At 45.3% G+C, this 20341-nt stretch overlaps 2 protein-coding genes across 2 annotated transcripts in view; one reads left to right on the forward strand and one right to left on the reverse strand.

Annotated features, from left to right (window-relative positions):
• The window catches only part of LOC311240442 (tubulin-specific chaperone D-like), a gene marked incomplete at its 5' end in the record, with an annotated part of 97657 nt that overhangs the window by 18708 nt on the left and 58608 nt on the right, over positions 1 to 20341 (forward strand). Inside the window, 6 exons of the mRNA XM_084329025.1 lie at positions 4914 to 4959; positions 6887 to 7019; positions 8274 to 8416; positions 9816 to 9876; positions 12177 to 12251; positions 12486 to 12580. Coding sequence (XP_084185151.1) covers positions 4914 to 4959; positions 6887 to 7019; positions 8274 to 8416; positions 9816 to 9876; positions 12177 to 12251; positions 12486 to 12580 — 553 coding nt within the window. The remainder of the gene's footprint in view (positions 1 to 4913; positions 4960 to 6886; positions 7020 to 8273; positions 8417 to 9815; positions 9877 to 12176; positions 12252 to 12485; positions 12581 to 20341) is intronic.
• On the reverse strand, positions 13490 to 18076 carry znf750 (zinc finger protein 750). Its single transcript, XM_084329635.1, has 3 exons — positions 17878 to 18076; positions 14965 to 16297; positions 13490 to 14813 (listed from the first exon to the last, which is right to left on the reverse strand). Exons 2-3 carry the CDS (start codon positions 16275 to 16277, stop codon positions 14228 to 14230), a joined length of 1899 nt encoding a protein of 632 aa, XP_084185761.1. The 5' UTR covers positions 16278 to 16297; positions 17878 to 18076; the 3' UTR covers positions 13490 to 14227.

Genomic DNA, 20341 nt, shown 5'->3' on the forward strand with positions numbered 1-20341 from the left:
CTTTGGTCCGTATTAAAACAGTTGATCGCCTGCACCCTTCCAATGGGGAGATCTAGTTGACGCACATTGACAGTGACTGCTAGATAATTGGACAATAGGTCTGACACATCCCGATTTCTTGGGCACCAGAAAATACCGGGAGTAAACGCCACGCATCGCGTCCTCCTTTGGGACCACGACGATGGCTTGCTTCGCTAACAGAGATTGTATCTTGTCGGCCAGAGCTGTCACTGCTGCTGACCCTGACAACAGGGTCTGTACCAAACCTGAAAACGGAGGGTGGGGTTGCCTCAGCGCTCTCTCCATCCATCTCGACATATGGCACTGCTGTAGCCATATGTGATGATAATCCCAAAGCGCACCCACCGCCACTTGGCGCTGGTCCGCCAGGAACCGTAGATAGGCGGCCCGGTCCCACCCGCTGTGCATTGCCAACCCTGGACTCGCCAACCGCGCGAGCAGGGCGTCTCGCGGAGCCGGGATATCGCACCCTGACACTACCAACGAGGCAATCGCACCCAAGGGGGGACCCCGACAGAAAGGGCCGGTTTGATACGGGGGAAGCTGACATCACACTGGGTGACAAAAACTCCCCCACTGAACATCTCCCCGGCATGGACTACTGAGGACCTGTTCCACAGCTGGACATGCAAGGCGTGTGGTCCCCACACTGCCCGATAGGGTGGGTTCCTACACACCGTAGCCCTGCAGTGATATTACTACCACCCAAATCACGCGTGCCTGACTGACCACCGCCGGTCTTCCGGCCGTGGGAGCCACTAACGGGATACCCGGCCTGGCGAGGGCAGGCTGTGGGAACTCACGCTGCAACCCCCTGGGCCTCGAGTTCCCCTCCTGACAACCTTCGTTGTTGACAGACACAACACCAGGCTCACCAAACACAGACGTAGAACGTGTGGCGTGGGAGCCACTTGACAGCACAGCATTCTCATAGGCAGACCCAGGCCTAGCCAGCAACTGGGTGTCAGCCCCTGTCCCCATGAGAAGCGAAACGTGGGGCCGCTTGCGCCTCGTTGAAGGCATGCGGCCCGCAGCCAAAGGGGACAAATCAGAGCCTGTATCCTGCTGGTGTTGGGGGGGGGGGGGGAAGTGACCGGAGAGCTAGACACAGCTAGACGGCGACGGTTTTTTAGGGCGTGCTCATCTAATGTAGCCGATCCCTCGGCCGCCAAGGCTGTCAGCCTTGTGATCACCTGTTGTCTTTGTGTCCAGGGTACCTCAGGCGGGGGAAACATGGCCGCTGGCAGTGTGAGGCCTAGGTCAAATACCGCCCGCGCTCCTGCGGAAAGACCAAAGAGTCCCTCTGCGGAGAGGGGAGCCCTGAGGAGGAGAAGCCTTTTCTCCTCCTCAAAGGAAGACTGCACCAACCAAAGATGTCTGTGAACAAGCGTTGACAGCATCCTAGTCCTCCCTGCGTTTATAGCTTGCGACTGAGTTAAAAGCTGTATAACCCCAAAAACATGCGCAATGTTTTCGATGTCGGCTGGCCCTAAGGCCCCACTACCCGACACCATTGTGGACAGAAAAGCAGTCAACTGAGCAATGACACTGGTCGCCGCTAAATTCCGTCCTGCGGCGGTATAAACTTCATCAGCCCATACAGCCACCTGCCGGGCCGACTCGCCCTCTGGCGTCGGCTTCCGGGTGGGACACCGTTCAACCATGCCAGGGCAAAGGACCGATGCTACCTGGCCCTCAAGCCACGGCACACCTGCCTTGCGCCCTGTTGTCAGCCCATCCACTCGTATAAAGGGTAAATAAGCCTCAGCAAAACCCCCCACATTAGACACCGATTGACCTTCAGCAATGACACGGTTAAGAGGAGGGAAGAGTGGCGACAGCTTAAGCTAGTAACTGCACCTAGCAACCAAGCTTGGGCTAGTAACTGCACCTAGCAATCAAGCTTGGGCTAGTAACTGCACCTAGCAACCAAGCTTGGGCTAGTAACTGCACCTAGCAACCAAGCTTGAGCTAGTAAGTGCACCTAGCAACCAAGCTTGGGCTAGTAACTGCACCTAGCAACCAAGCTTGAGATAGTAAGTGCACCTAGCAAGTCAGAGCCTGAGGTAAAGTTCTGCTTGTGCAAATATTTTACAAAAGTAAATCTTAACTTTTTTAACTTCATGAGGAAGTAATATTTGTAAGTAATTCTGGAACTTACTTTCCTTTTTCATAGTCATTTTCCTTCATACTTTTCTTTTGCCAGTATGACCATGAAATAGGTATTAAATTATATCCAAAGTGGTCTTAAAAACGTCTTAAATTTTACTTGTCGAAACCCGCACGAACCCCGTTTATAGAAAATTCCTCAAGTCGCTTTGACAATGGAAGAGTGGCGGTACATGCAGCCCTTAAGCGAGCAGTATGATAGTCATATTTATGGCACGGGAACCTGCACTACGTGTTTTGAAACCGTCCCTCTGCTCTTCATCTCTGTGAGGTGAGACTGGCTGTAGCCTATTTGGTGCCGGGGGCGTTTGAAACTGGCTCCGTGTGTTCCGCCAGCCGGCCCGCGGGGCTTACTCTTACTCTTACTCTGAGCTGCACAAAACACCTTTCAAGGGTTCACGGGAATCAGAATTTGTGTTGTCGTCGAGAATAACAACAGGCACCCAGCTTGGAAGTGAGGGAAATGGTAAATGGTGCATTTATATATCTTTTATCCAAAGCGCTTTACAATTTTGTTCCTCACATTCTACCCATTCACTCACACATTCACACACCGACGGCGAAGGCGACCATGCAAGGTGCCCGACCTGCTCATCGTGAGCAGTTGGGGGTTAAGTGTCTTGCTCACGCTGCCCAGGAGGCGCGGGAATCGAACCAGGAACCCCCGGATTACCAGACGACGAGTGATGTAGCACTCTGCTATCTTGTGTCAAAAGACTATTATTCTGCCACACATATTTAGCCTACACAAATGTAGTTGTTACTATTATTCTTAAAGGGGAACTATTTTACTATTTCTTTCACTATTTGGGCACTTTTACACAATTCCTGTGAGTCTATGGAACACCTCTGTAATATATATATTTTTTTTTATTCATTGTTTTGTATTTCTAATCAAGTCCTCAAAAACAGCATTTTTCTACCTCAAGATCTCGAGCCGTTTTGAGCCTGGGCTCCAACCACTGTGTACAGCTCATCATGTACCTCGCCATTATTATGCAGCGGTGTCTTTCTGACATCACAAATCATCACATTTTCAGATGACTCAGTTCAGTGAGGGTGAATATTGTGAGAGGAGAATTGGAAGAATGCGCCAATATGAGAATTAGAGACATAGATCATATTAATATAAGTTCACATAGCTAGGAAACAATGCTAAACACTCAAAAAGGCCATTTATAAGATAGTTCCCCTTTAACTCATTGACCGCCACGCTTAAGTGCGCCAGAGGGCGGTAGAGCGCCACCGCTTTAATCAATGGGAGGAGTGGGAGATTTGCGAGTGCTTAAAATATATCTTAAATTATGTCTATGGGTCTAATACACTCGTCGATTATCAGTGAGTTGCTTGCAGTCAACATGTACAAAACGGATTGTTTTTTCATCTGTACATTTCCGTTTTTATACCGTTTTGAATAAGAGTATAGTTTTGGTGATTTCTAGTAATTCCAGAGAAAGACGCGATAATAGCCCTTTAGTGGAATACACAAAACACGTTGTCATTTTTCGGCTGATTATCGAAATCTTCCTGAAATCAATGCTAGATCATCATTATTGTTCTTCCTCGTGCATACACGAAATGGCCCTCGTAGCGTGGCACCCCCCCCCCCCCCCCCCTACCTCCTGCACCCAACGGAAAACAGCCACACACAGATACAGTGTAGATCGGGTAGAAATACATATCAGATCAACGATCAAATTTATATATAATGTTCTTACCTTGTATCTGATGTAATGCAAAAGAAATAATCCAATTATCTGATCGCCATTTGAAGTACTGGGCGAGGAGGTCCGTGCCACGTTCAACAGCATTGCATATGAGGGGGGGGGGGGGGGGGGCTCGCAGATCTATCGTTGATCTGATTATTTAAACCACGCCTGCACGGCTTGGATCGTCCCAGAAAAAAACGATACCATTCCCAGTTGAGTGCAATACCACCAGCCGGAAGGCGTAGGGGCCGGTATTTGCCCTTTTGCGAGCTCAGACCCATTCCCAACGATAACATCAGGCTGGATGGATGAAAATGAATGGATATCGCTAATAAAAGAAATAACTTTAAAACCCGACTATACTCGTGATTGGCGCTGAGCGGTCGGCGAGTTAACCCGACTATCATCGGGTCTGGCGTCCAATGAGTTAAAGGTGCTGTAAGTGGTATTTTCTTTGTTAAAATTACTGGTCTACCTACATGTTAAAATAATAGCTCTACATTCCGACAGCCATCACTGATATAAAGTGTTTGGTCAGTAACATGGGTCTCTCAGTCCCTCCTGCTCTGTAGTAAACACAAAATACATGTTCTGATATCCTGTTCCCACTTTATCCAATCAGGAGAGAGCAAAAATCACTGCAAAAATGGTCTGACAAAAATAAGAACTAAAATATGTGAATATGTACAAATGATTGCCACTGCAGTAAGCACATTTGGCTTGGCAAGACTCTGTGACATGAGTGAAAATATCTAGGGTTCTCTCTCCTGATTGGATAAAATGGGAACAGGATACCAGGAAATGTATTTTGTCTTTATTGCAGAGCGGAGGGACTGGGAGACCCGTGTTACTGACCAAACACAAAGCATCAGTGATGACTGTCAGAATGTAGAGCTAATTAACACTTATTTTAACAGTAAAATACCACTTTAACCTACAGTAGTCCTTTCTGTGTTATTTGTTTTGTACACTGCTTCCCAAAAATGATAACCTGGCCTTTCTTATGTCCTCTAGGCTCAGCTGTTCAAACATGGGAAGCGAGATGACTTCCTACAGTACGGTAAGTTTCCTTTCATTGGTCATTTTATCATTTATGTGTAATAAAATAATCCATTAACATCACTAGTTTTCTCTTATTCTAAATTAAAATATTATTAATCCATCAGCTGGACAAGAGAAGCACAATAATTGGATAATAAAAAGGATATAAAATATATAAATAAAATAAATGTTATTTAAATTCAATTCAAATTTCAATTGCGTTGAAGCCAATTATTGGCTTCTAAGTGGTATTAAAGAGGTCTTAAAAAGTCTTAAATATAACTTGTTGGAACCTGCAACAACCCTGTTGTTGTTGTTACTAATGCATGTCTGCGTTGCGTCTATTCTTATCCTAACAGATTTATGCTTCCGCGTTCGCTGATTGGCCACTGACGTACGCTAGTTTTGCCCCCGGTAAGTTATCTATGCCAGTTTGAAATGAATCATTCCAGCAAAGTAGGCTTCTATTATTCGAATGACTGTTTTAATGGGTATCACAGTAGTAAGTCCTACTGTAGAACATGACATATTAGCATGACATCTGATTTATTAATGCCAATACTAAAGATTAGGGACAAACGCAATTGGCACAAGTGTAAATTATGGATTAGTCACTCAGTTTTAACATCCGATTTAGCTCATCTCGTTAGTCTGTTGGCTGTGGATCCTATGGTCACAAGTTCAAATCACTCTTGGTTAAAGTTTTTTTTTCTTTTTACGTTTAATTAATTTATCCACTCTGGTTGGATGGTGTGTGTATGTATTGTGCTGTATAATAATAATAATAATAATAATAATAATAATAATAATAATAATAATAGATTCAATTTGTACCGCACTTTATATTCGCGAGAATCTCAGAGTGCTACAGGAGATATAGACAAAAAGTTTAATGAATAAAACAATTAAAATGAATAAAAACAATTAAAATGAATAAAACAACCAATGAAATGGAAGAACATAAAAGTAAAATAAAATAATAATAAAATGAATAGAAGTACGCACTGGTGAGTGAGGAGGGAGACCTTGTACTCAATAATGACAATACATTTGAATCGAATCTCATTTTGAAATTGCTACGCTGCCTATGGACACGACAGTGGCAGACAGCTTCGGAGGTGGTTGCATTGCACCATGGTGATCCACTCAACAGGTAGCGATTTCAAAATGAGATTCGATTCAAATGTATTGTCATTATACAGCACAATACATACATATACATACACACCATCCAACCAAAGTGGATAAATTAATTAAACGTAAAAAAATAAAAAAAAATAAACCAAGAGTGATTTGAACTTGTGACCATAGGATCCACAGCCAGCAGACTAACAAGGTGAGCTGAATCAGATGTTAAAACTGAGTGACTAATCCATGATTTACACTTGTGCCAATTGCGTTTGTCCCTAATCTTTAGTATTGGCATTAATAAATCAGATGTCATGCTAATATGTCATGTTCTACAGTAGGACTTCCTACTGTGATACCCATTAAAACAGTAATTCGAATAATAGAAGCCTACTTTGCTGGAATGATTCATTTCAAAGATGAATTGGATAATGCAGGCGCGAGCTGGGCGTAACTGGCGTAGATAACTTACCGGGGGCAAAACTAGCGTACGTCAGTGGCCAATCGGAGCGCAAAACGCGAACGCGGAAGCATAAATTCGTTAGGATAAGAATAGACGCGTCTGCGTCACCCTGGTGGTTGTTCTGCAGCTCCCACCGTGCTGCAGTGTTGTTGTTGTTGTTGTTACTAATGCATGTGTGCGTCACCCTGGTGTTTGTTCTGCAGCTCCCACCGTGCTGCAGTGTTGTTGTTGTTGTTACTAATGCATGTCTGCGTCACCCTGGTGTTTGTTCTGCAGCTCCCACCGTGCTGCAGTGTTGTTGTTGTTGTTGTTGTTACTAATGCATGTCTGCGTCACCCTGGTGTTTGTCCTGCAGCTCCCACCGTGCTGCAGTGTCTGGCCCAGAAGCAGCTGTCCAAGAGCAGCGAGGCCGGGCTGAGGAAGCTGGGGGTCAAGCTGATCCAGAGACTCGGCCTCACCTTCCTCAAGCCACGGCTGGCCAAGTGGAGGTCAGACATTATGAGCAGTAGTCCCGCCGCCCGATTATCCACGTTATTTATTTCAGTATATAAAAAAATTTAAATTACTAACCTTCGTACTTTTTTAAGTATGAAATGTATTTAAAAGATTCCTTTATTGATCCTCTTGGGGAAATCCGGGCATCATAGCAGCATGGGGGAGGGGATGTACAGGTATGGGCAGGGTAATAGAAGAAATAAATAAATATTGGCAATAAAATAAAACCTGAATATGAAAAATATGTGAAAAGACATTTGAAAACAAACCTTTACTAGTAGCACTTTGCTACTAAGGAATCTACCTTGCCTATATTACGACCTACTGTGCTAATATGTCTATACTACTATGCACTAAAGATCGACACTGTTTGACGAACAATCTTACTGACCCTTAGCTGCCAGTGTTGTACCCTTCCTGCTGACTTGTTCTACAGAACTTGTAAGTCGCTTTGGATAAAAGCGTTCAGCTAAATTACTACATGTAAATGTAGTAGTAGTAGTAGTAATAATGTTATCGGTATCAGTGGTTTAATATATATATTATATATGTATATATTTCACCCGAGTGGTATGTTGTGGTGCCACAGGAGCAGCTAGGAGTCTTGCCCAAGGACTGGATTAGGTGGATTAACCTGCCCAGCCACAGGCGGTCCTCTCTAAACAACCAGACACCTCATATTTCAATTATTTTAATTATAATTGAGTTAATTATATTGTTTACACTGTTTATTTCTCTCATATTTTTTATATTCAGATCCAATTCTATTGCCTATATTTATGTCTTTCTGCTATTACCCTGCCCATACCTGTACCTCCCCTCCCCCCTCCCCCATGCTGCTATGATCCCCGATTTCCCAAAGAGGATCATTAAAGGAATAATCTTATATCTTATCTTAAAAGAACACGCCAACATTTTGGGAAATTAGCTTATCGTCTTCTCCACAGAGAGTCAAGGAGATAGATACCAGTTTCCACTCTGTGCATTCAGTAGAAAGCTATCTGGCTCCACGTTAGCCTAGCTTAGCACAATGAATGGAAGCGGACATGGCCGGGTAGCCTATAGGCATTGTCCAACTAACACCTCTCCCGAAGGCTAACCTGCCATGTCCGCTTCCATTCATTGTGCTAAGCTAGGCTAACATGCAACCAGTGTTCCTTTTTTAACCCTGACTATCCCCTCAGCTCCTACCGGCATGACGATGAGTGCATGAAGACCTTGTGTTTGTGTGCGTCTGTGTGTTTCAGATACCAGAGAGGAAACCGCTCCCTGGCTGCCAACCTCTCCCTGTCTGAGTCTGCTGCCTCTGCTGAGCCTGTGACTCCTGACATGGAGACCCAGAGCCAGGAGGAGGACTACGACATTCCAGAGGAAGTGGAGAATGTCATCGGTGAGCAGATCTATATTGTTTCTATTATTCTAGACGTGTTGTTTTGGTGGTCTTCTATATATATATATATTAGTGCTGTCAATCGATTAAAATATTTAATCTGATTAATCGCATGATTGTCCATAGTTAACTCGCGATTAATCGCTTTTTTTTATTTACATTTTTTATCTACCTTAAACGGATCTTTTTCAAGTTCCAAGTTTTAATACTCTTATCAACATGAGAGTCAACAAATGCTTGCTTTATGCAGCCATTTAACACAAAAGGATGACCCTCATGCATTGCAAATTAGCATCAAATTCAAAACAGAGTGATGCACCAAATAACTTAAAAGAAAATAATAATTTTAAACAATGAATAAAGTGTGCATGAAATAATAGGGGAAAGAAAACGTTGGGAACTTGTTACATTCACCCACACAAGGGCTGAGTACTCACCCCCCCCCCCTCTCTCTCTCACACACACACACTCTCCCAGCTCTCTTTCTCTCTTGCCCCTTCCTCATCTCTCTCACCCCCCCCTCTCTCTCTCTATCTCTCACACACACACACGCACGCACGCACGCACACACACACGCACACACACGCACACACACACACGCACACACACACTTTGAGTCAGAAACAAACATAGTATCAATGAGAGTATCAATAATACACCTGAGTGAAGTCTAGTAAAAAGAAAAAAAATAATAATAATAATAATAATAATAATAATAATAATAATAATAATAATAATAATAATAATAATAAAGAATAATAAAAAGTATTTTTTTTTCTAAAAAGTTAATCGTGAGTTAAAAAAATAGTGGCGTTAATAGAATCGGGCGTTAATGCGTTAATACTGCGTTAACTTTGACAGCCTTAATATATATCCTTATCTGTCTGAATATACCTGCATATAATCCTTCTATATACGTATACTTATACACCTGCATATAACCCATATAACTCTGTATGACAGCATGTACATTAATGCTGTATATACCGTATACATATATTTATTCTTGCTATATCTATCCACATCTGTCTGTACATATGCTTTTTACATTATCTGTAGATAGTATATCTATATCTTTCCTACTCTTACTAGTTACACTGCTGGTCAGTATGACTTACTATCATAGTGTCTTTATACCTGTATCACTGTACATATTAATACTACTACTTTGTACATACATTTGATTAGCACTATTACTCAGTAGTACTAATTTGTATATCTTCTACCCAGCTTAATGACCTGTATATTGTATATTACTATTGCACTTTACTGTTACATTTGCACTAATTTAGTTGTTTTTGTTGTACTGTGCTATATAATGACGATACATTTTAATCTTTCATCTTTAATCTAATACTTGGTGAATAAACATGGTTCTAATTCTGATGTTGTTACACAGAGCAACTTCTGATGGGACTGAAGGACAAGGAAACCATTGTGCGCTGGTCTGCTGCCAAGGGGTAACGTCTCCACTCTTTATTGGTGCGCTGGTCTGCTGCCAAGGGGTAACGTCTCCACTCTTTATTGGTGCGCTGGTCTGCTGCCAAGGGGTAACGTCTCCACTCTTTATTGGTGCGCTGGTCTGCTGCCAAGGGGTAACGTCTCCACTCTTTATTGGTGCGCTGGTCTGCTGCCAAGGGGTAACGTCTCCACTCTTTATTGGTGCGCTGGTCTGCTGCCAAGGGGTAACGTCTCCACTCTTTATTGGTGCGCTGGTCTGCTGCCAAGGGGTAACGTCTCCACTCTTTATTGGTGCGCTGGTCTGCTGCCAAGGGGTAACGTCTCCACTCTTTATTGGTGCGCTGGTCTGCTGCCAAGGGGTAACGTCTCCACTCTTTATTGGTGCGCTGGTCTGCTGCCAAGGGGTAACGTCTCCACTCTTTATTGGTGCGCTGGTCTGCTGCCAAGGGGTAACGTCTCCACTCTTTATTGGTGCGCTGGTCTGCTGCCAAGGGGTAACGTCTCCACTCTTTATTGGTGCGCTGGTCTGCTGCCAAGGGGTAACGTCTCCACTCTTTATTGGTGCGCTGGTCTGCTGCCAAGGGGTAACGTCTCCACTCTTTATTGGTGGAAAAAGGTTAAAGTTTACTGTCAGAAAACACCTCTTTTCCCGCCCTGCCACCTCCTCACGCTCCATCCTGTTGAATCTGACCGTTGCCCTGTTAAACAGGGTATCTGTGGGTAATAAAAAGTCTTAAATTCATAATTCTCAATGTAAGGCATTAAAAGGTATTAAAAAGTCTTACATTTCATTTCAATTTAATTAAAAAAAAAGTATGAATAAATTAAAGAAACTAACCTTTTTTACTATCTACTTTGCTACTAAATAATCGTCCTTGCCTATATTACAACCTACTAATATGCTAATATGTCCCGTACTACTAGGCACTCAAGACTGTCGGCACTCAAGTTCAACTCGGTTTGACGAACGTTGTTATTCAGCTGCCAGAGTCGTACCCTTCCTGCCGACAGAACTTCTAAGTCGCTTTGAATAAAACCTAAATCATCAGCTAAATGACTAAATGTAAATGTAAATTTGCACAGGTATTTCATTTTTGGAGGGGCAGCCCATAGCGGCAGCCCATAATATTAAATATATTAAATATATCTTTGCGGGGCCACCAGGAGCTTTGTGCGTCTGGCGAGAGCTTGTATGGAACGCACATGAATTTGAATTGGTGAAGTGCAGCCTTCAGTTCAGTGTCACTGTGTTTATTTTTTATTTTTTTTGCTAGTACAGTCATGACATTGATATTAGATTTAGCTCTAAGTGGTATTAAAAAGGTCTTAACATTTCTTAAATTTAACTTGTTGAAACCTGCAGATATCCTGTTATTGGTATAAAAAACTGAAATATAACAGAAATATATAAAAAGAACAGAAAACACCTCTTCCCTACCTGCCGCCTCCTCGTGCTCCATGCTGTTGAATGTGACCCTGCCCTGTTTAAAATAAACGCTTGCTTCTTTCCTGTACTTCCTCACTGTAGGCAGGTTTTATCGTGTGCCTCTTATTCCCAGGCTGTTGACTCTGTGGTTTACCAGTTCCCCTCGTCTGAGCTCGATATTATGTACTGTACGTCAGCGATGAACTGGAACCTTTTCTTCTGTTGCAGTTGCGAGTCGTACTAGAGAAGAGCATTATGCTAAAATGTAACTATTTTTACAAAGACACCTGCCTTTAATAAATGAACAAAAAGTCCTTTCCACACATTGGAATATTGTACAGTGTCTTTTCAGTTTTACTAGTATTATTGAGATATCGAAGTGACTGGGTCTGTTCTTCATCAGTCTTCACATAAGAATCGCAGTTCTATCACCTACCGATCCAAAATGTATTTAATGTTTCCGTTCAAACTATTGCATTTATGTTTCTAGTGGACTAAACTGGTCATTAAATCTTTACTCGAGATTTACACCGAGGAAAGGTTTTACATTTGATTCAGTGTGATTTATTTCCCCTTTGAGACCTATTGAAGTATCTACCGAGATAATCTGTTATCGATTATGAATCGAGAATACATTTTTTATTGAATTGTGACCCAAAGAATGGAAATCGATTCCTCTACGAAGAGTGGAATCGGGGATTTCTTGTGCCTCTCCTTTTCCGAGGAGTTAAAAGTGTCCCATAGCGCCTCGCTCTGCATCTTAATGAGGCTGATGTCATTACCTCCGAGGCCTGATACTGTGGGTGTAGCTCTGTGTTCTGTACATGAAAGCCGTGTGTGCGACCGCGTGTCTTGTTGTATGATCCTCCGCAGCATCGGGAGGGTGACTGGGAGGCTTCCCAGGGAGCTGGCAGACGAGGTGGTTGGATCAGTGCTGGACTGCTTCAGGTAACATCACACCAGGGGCGTGTTGGCTCTACATCTGTCCCCGATATCCTAATTAAATCTCGGTTTCTACCTAGTCATATGTTTTTTTCCCCCCTTCTCTCTTTCAGTTCTTCCAGGTGTCATAATCTCACTGGGACATTGTTTGTAGCCGTTCCCATCGTGTACAGTAGAGGTTATTTCGTGCTTTGATATTTTGTGTGTGTGTGTGTGTGTGTGTGTGTGTGGGGGCTCTAGCTTCAAGGAAACGGACAACGCCTGGCACGGGGGCTGCCTGGCGCTGGCAGAGCTGGGCAGGCGAGGCCTCCTGCTGCCCTCCAGACTCCCAGACGGTACGTGTCGACGTGAAGAGTCACAGTGAACGCCACCCGTTTTAAATTCCATCCTTTTATTATTTTTCTATTCAACACGTGTTAGGAATATTTACATGTACCCGCAAAAACCCTGCAGCTAACATGATGACATACATTTACAAAACCATCTTTATATTTAAATATTATACTTTTATACTGTACAGTGTCTTCCACCTTTTTCCAGTCAAGCGTCAGATATCACATGATGGCACTTCACTTGTGTTTCCACCGTCGCCAAACAAGTCAGTGCATTCAATTTTTTGGGCAGGACACTTTGTGTCCTCTCCTCAAGACGCATCGTCTCTAGGATTGTGTCATTTCCCCAGTGCTTAGTAAACATTTGATCACTGTCGTTCCTGTAAAAATAAAGTGTACACGCTCGCTCAAGTGGAAGTAAAAGTGAGTTAATCTATAGTCGTTGAACTGTATCTATAGGCAACAGTCGTTAAACTGTATAGTCCTCAGCAGTTTCATCTATAGGCAACAGTCGTTAAACTGTATAGTCCTCAGCAGAGTTCATCTATAGACAACAGTCGTTAAACTGTATAGTCCTCAGCAGTTTCATCTATAGACAACAGTCGTTAAACTGTATAGTCCTCAGCAGAGTTCATCTATAGACAACAGTCGTTAAACTGTGTCCTCAGCAGAGTTCATCTATAGACAACAGTCGTTAAACTGTATAGTCCTCAGCAGAGTTCATCTATAGACAACAGTCGTTAAACTGTATAGTCCTCAGCAGAGTTCATCTATAGACAACAGTCGTTAAGCTGTATAGTCCTCAGCAGAGTTCATCTATAGGCAACAGTCGTTAAACTGTATAGTCCTCAGCAGAGTTCATCTATAGACAACAGTCGTTAAGCTGTATAGTCCTCAGCAGAGTTCATCTATAGGCAACAGTCGTTAAACTGTATAGTCCTCAGCAGAGTTCATCTATAGACAACAGTCGTTAAACTGTATAGTCCTCAGCAGAGTTCATCTATAGACAACAGTCGTTAAACTGTATAGTCCTCAGCAGAGTTCATCTATAGTCATTAAGCTGTATAGTCCTCAGCAGAGTTCATCTATAGACAACAGTCGTTAAACTGTATAGTCCTCAGCAGTTTCATCTATAGACAACAGTCGTTAAGCTGTATAGTCCTCAGCAGAGTTCATCTATAGACAACAGTCGTTAAACTGTATAGTCCTCAGCAGTTTCATCTATAGACAACAGTCGTTAAGCTGTATAGTCCTCAGCAGAGTTCATCTATAGTCATTAAGCTGTATAGTCCTCAGCAGAGTTCATCTATAGGCAACATTCGTTAAACTGTATAGTCCTCAGCAGAGTTCATCTATAGACAACAGTCGTTAAGCTGTATAGTCCTCAGCAGAGTTCATCTATAGGCAACAGTCGTTAAACTGTATAGTCCTCAGCAGAGTTCATCTATAGTCATTAAGCTGTATAGTCCTCAGCAGAGTTCATCTATAGACAACAGTCGTTACACTGTATAGTCCTCAGCAGTTTCATCTATAGACAACAGTCGTTAAGCTGTATAGTCCTCAGCAGAGTTCATCTATAGACAACAGTCGTTAAACTGTATAGTCCTCAGCAGTTTCATCTATAGGCAACAGTCGTTAAACTGTTAAACCTCAGCAGCAGCGAGGCCTTGTCCTCAGAGGCCTGCCTGACTCCTTCCTCTTGGCTCTCTTGCTTGCTTTCTGGCAGCTGTGTGCAGTCTGGCCACTGGCTGCCCTTTTCACCCCCCTGGCCTTAGTGTTCTGCGCAGCCTTGGCTTTGTGCTTTGTCTCCTCCGCGGAGGCCTCCGTGCAGCTCTCCGACGGGCTGCCCATAGTGCTGCTGAGGCTGCAGGAGCTGCTGGCGCTGGCCAGCTGACAGAGGGCCAGGGCGGCCGTCTGCCTCTGGTGGTCACAGGGCTCCCTGTCCGACGGGGCGTCCGTCTGCCGCTGTTGGGGCCTCGCCGAGGAGCCGTGCGGGAAGCAGTGATCCGGGCCGCCGTGCGACGTCCTGAGGCTCAGGTTCAGAGGCAGCTCCTCCCCCCCTGCGTCGGTCTCGGGATAGCTGCTCCCCCGGTGGTCGGGGGGACTGGAGACCCGCGTGGAGAGGTTGAGGGGAGCCAGATCCTCCTCCGTGTTGTCCTCGTCGTCTTGTTCTGAAGACGAGTCGTGATATTTCTCTGACAGAGGCGTGGAAGGCTCCCTGCTGTCCTCTGTTGACCTGAGAGGGAGAGAGAGAGAGATGGAGAGAGAGAGGGAGGGAAATGAGCTGTTAGAAACATTATCCACTTGGCAGTTATACCATAGTTTTATTGGACCATAATTGTCGTTGATTTGACCATTCTTTATACTGAATGAGGTGATTCACTTACTTCTCTTCTATCTGCACAGTTCTCAGCTGCAGCAGGCCTTGTGCAGAGTCCTCCCGGCTCGCATCTTCACCGATTGGTTGCGAGGCCGGAGCTGTGTTCTCCGATGGTCTGGCGGATTGCGGTTCACCCAGGACGGTGTACTGTGGAGCCTCGCTGTCCTTCTGGACGATATGGCTGGGTCTGTTGGGGGACCCCGAGGCTGAGCTGCCCACCACGGGGCTCAGCCTGGTGGGCTTGTCTCCAGGCCGCTCCTTGGCACTCTCCTCCTTGACGGGTCTGCTACGGGGGTCGTCGTGGGGACGTGGATGCATGTACAGCTCGTAATCCTTAGCCCCGAGGCCCGGGCCATACAGATCCCAAGGAAGGTACCTGGATCCCGGGATCGGCATGGAGAGCTCCGGGTGGCGGTACAGGCTGTAATGCAGAGGGGGCCCCGGGTGAAGAGAGGGGCAGTATCTGTAGGGGTACTGGGGGAAGAGGGACGCGTGGGCCGGGGCGATGGGCTGAGGCACCACCGGCCTCTGGGGCTCGAGAAAGTCCGGTCGGAAGGTCGGAGGGTTGGGACCGTTCAGGTGGCCGTTTCCCGTGAGGAAGTACGGCGGGTAGAGGGGGTGAAGGGCGCGCTCGGGCAGGACGTACGGAGAATACTCCGGCACCATGTGAGGGGGGAAGGCCTTCAGAGGCACGGACGACGAGAGCGGCCCCCACAAGAAGGCGGGGTTGTTGAACGACGGCACGGGAGCCGGCAGCTCCTCCGACTGGTGCGCCGGGGACTTCAGGACCTCTGCGCCGTCTCTGTTGGGTGTGACGGGGGAGAAGGCAGACTGCCGTGGCAGAGACTTGACTTCTTTGTTCTCTCCGATCTCTCCCGGTGTTCCCGGACTTAGTTTCATCACACTGGGACTGTCCCTCCTGGCCGGGCTGTCGCGGCCGACGTCCACCTCTTCCGTCTCGTCCGTCGCCGTCGTCATCATCGTCTTCTTCTCCTCCTCTTCCTCTCGGTTCTCCCCCTGTTTCTCGGGGTTGGCGGCCTGACCCGCCGGCGCGGCGGAGAGAGGCGGGCCCTTCGGCGCCGCGGCGGGGGGCAAAGGGTCGCCCTTCCCCAAAGGCTTGACCTGTCTCGCCGTCTGCCCGCCTTTCTGCGACAGCAGCGAGATGGAGTTCTTGCACAGGTTGTACTTCATGTGGTTGAACAGGTGGGACTTCTCGTTGCAGGTGAAGGGACACTGGAAACACTGGTACTTGAACGGCTTGCCCGGCGGTCTGGGGATGTAGTGGGGCCTCTTCGGCTTGCGCTCCTGGACGGCGTCCATCTTCCCCTCGGGCGCTCTCGCTGAAATGACAAAGCAAGTGTCAAATTAGATGCGGTTTGCATTCTGTCCACTTCCCCCCTTTTTTCACATAATGGTCTCGGAAAGTGTGTTCCGTGGCAACCTGTAGGTTTATTGCCACATTCTCGCTGACATGACTGGGTAGGATCAGCCTCACAGAGTTGCTCGACTGGTTCCGTTGGAGAGGAGCTCACATAGGCAGTTTCTTTTTTTCTTTCTTATGCGTCCTCTGTTGCTCAGGGAGAAAGATCCCTAGCTGCATAAAACACTGCACCCTCGGGCTAATCTATTCTGGCAACTGTTATTTTGGCCCTTGCTGGGCAGCAAACACAGGATACATTTTTTTTTATGAAAACTGTGGTATCTATGCAAAATACCTACAGTATGTTTTGCATAGGTGCTCTCATGTCTCAATGTAGTCACGGTCGGTTGGTGGAGCCCACGAGCCCCACCGCTTGGCCTGTTTCTCTGTCTTATCTATCTGTCCAACCATCTATCTGTGGGGTATGGAGAGAGCAGCTAGGCTGAGGCACTAGGCAGGCAGGTACGTTGGTACCGACGGAGGCAGAGCTGGAGGGCATGTGGAGACTTGCGGCCTCTCCGTCTTCCCTAAACTCCACGCTGCCGGCGTGGGAACTATTGGCCACCTGCTTCCCATGACGACACCTGCGGGATGCAACCGGCTCGCCGCTCATCGCCCCCGATGAGCTCACCGGCTCTGGAGACGCGGTGGGACTCGACTGGCCCACCGAGGCTTCGAGAGCGAGAGTCTTTCTAAGGAGGTCTGTGTGACGCAACACCGGCAAGGAGTAATAGCTGTTGAAACCAACCTCTCTCTCGAATGTAATCCCGTGTAATAGTGGCATTTTGAAGTACCCTCAGACACCCCCTTTGTGATGAAGCGTTACCCAAGGCCGTGAATTAGGCGTTTCTGTGCGCCATTTGGAAGGAACCTGCTTGTCAATGCGGTTTCGCAAGAAGTTGTCCCTCAAGTTTCTCTCCAGGTGTGGTAGGCACACAGAGCCACTCCCTTCTCAAGAGGAGACAATTATTTGGAAAAGCTAGCTTTTTGTGTCCCATCCTCACTGTGTGACTATGCCGTTTATATTATTCCTGGTAGCAACATATCTGTTTTAAATAAACCTAAACAACTGCCTCTGCTTGGACGAATGCAACAACTACTTAAAGAGCACATTTCTATCTCATCTGCCGTCAAAAATGTCTGGCAGTAGGTAATATTCCATAGCTGTTTATCTTCCCGGTCTGTTTGTTGTGGAGATCTTTGCCAGGTGCAGTGAGCTCTGCCTCTGGGTCTGTCAGTCAAGACAGTGCAGGAAGCACATTAGTGGAAACCACAGGTAACAGCAGGTGCATGTCTGGGTCTCGCCCGAAATACACCTGTACCCTCACGGACCAGGAACACTCACCAAGCGACAGCTCACAAGCATTTTCGATTAGAGTACAAATAAAAGACAACCGTTCTGTACGAAGAAACTAAATGTCCGACATTGTTTACCAGCTGTCATTTCCTCGTTGTCGATGGTTAATTTTTTTTTAAATTAATTTATTATCATCGTCTTACCTGGTCTTGCTGAGACCGCAAACTGCTCCGGAACGTTGTTCTGCGGGAGAAGCGTCGGTCCGCGGCAGGAGGCCTCTCCACCCTCAGCCAGCGTGAGCGTTAAGACGGGACGTTATCTACCAAACTTTCTTAGGGCCTCTCTCTCTCTCTCTCTCTGTCTGTCTGTCTGTGTGTGTTTGTGTGTGTGATCGTGAGTGAGTCTGTCTGCTCCACTGGCTGGTGTTTAGCTGTTAGGTGAGTTCCTCTCTCTCTCTGTGTGTGTGTTGTCTCACTGTGTGGGGGGGGCGGGGCCTCAGCCTAAACAGCAGGGCCCTCAGGCAACATCGATGCACCTGATATTAGTCAAGCCCCAAGCCACGATTTACATGATGGGAAAACAGCTCTCCCTCCTCTCCCCGTCACGTCGCTCGTGGAAGGACCACGCGGTCGTCGCCAGGATGGGCGAGTACAGATATGTCCCTGTTCCGAGGAAACCCATTGGTTCGAACTAAAAGCGGCAGGTTTCAACATATCTCGTGGTGGTAGCTGTCGGGCCAGTATAACGGTCCAATAGGGAAGATCATATTTGCATACTGGCAAATTATGAATGTTGGCCCCCGACACTGCTTACTTTTACCCGACTCGTCATGTAAACAATGGGAGTGATCCGGGAGACTTATATATATATATATATATATATATATATATATATATATATATATATATATAGGCATACGTTTACAAAACAATCTTTATATTTAAATATTGTACTTATACTGTACAGTGTCTTCCACCTTTTTCCAGTCAAGAGGCAGATATCACATGATGGCACTTCACTTGTTTCTAACCGTTGCCAACAAGGATTGTGTAATTTCTCTGTGCTTATTGAACATTCGATCACTGTCGTTCCCGGGAGAATAAAGTGTACACTAGGCAACAGTCGTTAAACTGTATAGTCCTCAGCAGTTTCATCTATAGGCAACAGTCGTTAAACTGTATAGTCCTCAGCAGAGTTCATCTATAGACAACAGTCGTTAAACTGTATAGTCCTCAGCAGAGTTCATAGACAACAGTCGTTAAACTGTATAGTCCTCAGCAGAGTTCATCTATAGACAACAGTCGTTAAACTGTGTCCTCAGCAGCAGCGAGGCCTTGTCCTCAGAGGCCTGCCTGACTCCTTCCCCTTGGCTCTCTTGCTTGCTCTCTGGCAGCTGTGTGCAGTCTGGCCACTGGCTGCCCTTTTCACCCCCCTGGCCTTAGTGCTCTGCCCAGCCTTGGCTTTGTGCTCTATATTCATCTTTGTGCTTTTGGCTTTGTGGTAAATGGTGCGTTTATATAGCAGCTTTTATCCTAAGTGCTTTACAATTTTGTTCCTCACATTCATCCATTCACTCACACATTCACATGGCAGAGACAAACATCCAAGGTGACGACCTGCACAACGGGAGCAATTAGGGGTTAAGTGTCTTGCTCAAGGACACTTCGACACGCTGCCCGGGAGGAGCGGGAATTGAACCGCAAACCTTTAGTGACCAGACGACCGCTCTACCTCCTGAGCCACTGTCGCCAAAGTCTTCCTTTCACTCTCCTGCATGACGCAAAGCTATATGTTGTGCAGACGTTAATTTGATCACAGGCCCACGAATACAAGAGGTCTAGTATTTGGTACGTGGCACTCATTCAGACCCGTCTTACCATATAGATATTGATACTTACCTGTGTGGTTTTAATACACACTCAACTCTTATCTTCTTATTAGGGATGCTCGATATTGGCTTTTTTACCAATACCGATATACCGATATTGTCCAACTCTTAATTGATATTCTATATTCTATAATCATATTTCAAATGACATGTGTCAGGATGGCAGAATTCAGTACTGTATCTACAACACCTTCTGTTTAATCATCTTCCATTTATTCATTTGCTTAGATTTTTCAGATCTGGTAAATTTTAGCATGGTGTTATTTACAGTCAAAGATATCATTTTTTTTATTGATATTCTCATTTGGTTCATTACAATTTACTCAAGCCTAGTAACAGACACAGTATTTATGACACAGGGAATACATTCCCTGAGATCCATAGATGTCCCTAGAATCAGATACCAAGAACATGCAAATGGTCCATATTAAAAAAAAGTCTGTAAATGTGAATTCTACGTCCTTATGGAATGAATGAGATTAAATATTTTTTTTATAAAAAATTATAATAATAAAATAAATTTTATTTTTTGTTAATTTTCATAACGCGATAATTTGCTGTCTAATTAATTAATCTAATTAACGCGATAAACTGACAATAAGCCCTAATAATACGTTGTTTTTCGCAGGGCTACTGGGAGTCTGGCAAGAGCGTGAGAATTTAACGCAAGTTCAGTGTTGTGTTTTTCTTTTTTTGGGGTCTTTTTTTTTTCTTTTTTTTGTCGTGAAATTGGTATTACATTTAGCTCTACCTGGTATTCAAAACTTCTTAAAAAGTCT

Source organism: Notolepis coatsorum, assembly GCF_963971535.1.
Source record: "Notolepis coatsorum genome assembly, chromosome: 14".
NCBI classification, from domain to species: domain Eukaryota; kingdom Metazoa; phylum Chordata; class Actinopteri; order Aulopiformes; family Paralepididae; genus Notolepis; species Notolepis coatsorum.

Excerpts from the sequence above, each read along its gene's own strand:
- znf750 (XM_084329635.1), bottom strand. The coding sequence starts at position 16,277 with ATGGACGCCGTCCAGGAGCGCAAGCCGAAGAGGCCCCACTACATCCCC. Across the intron at positions 14,814-14,964 it reads ACTGTGCAGATAGAAGAGAA|GTCAACAGAGGACAGCAGGG; the intron begins GTAAGTGAATCA and ends TCTCCCTCTCAG.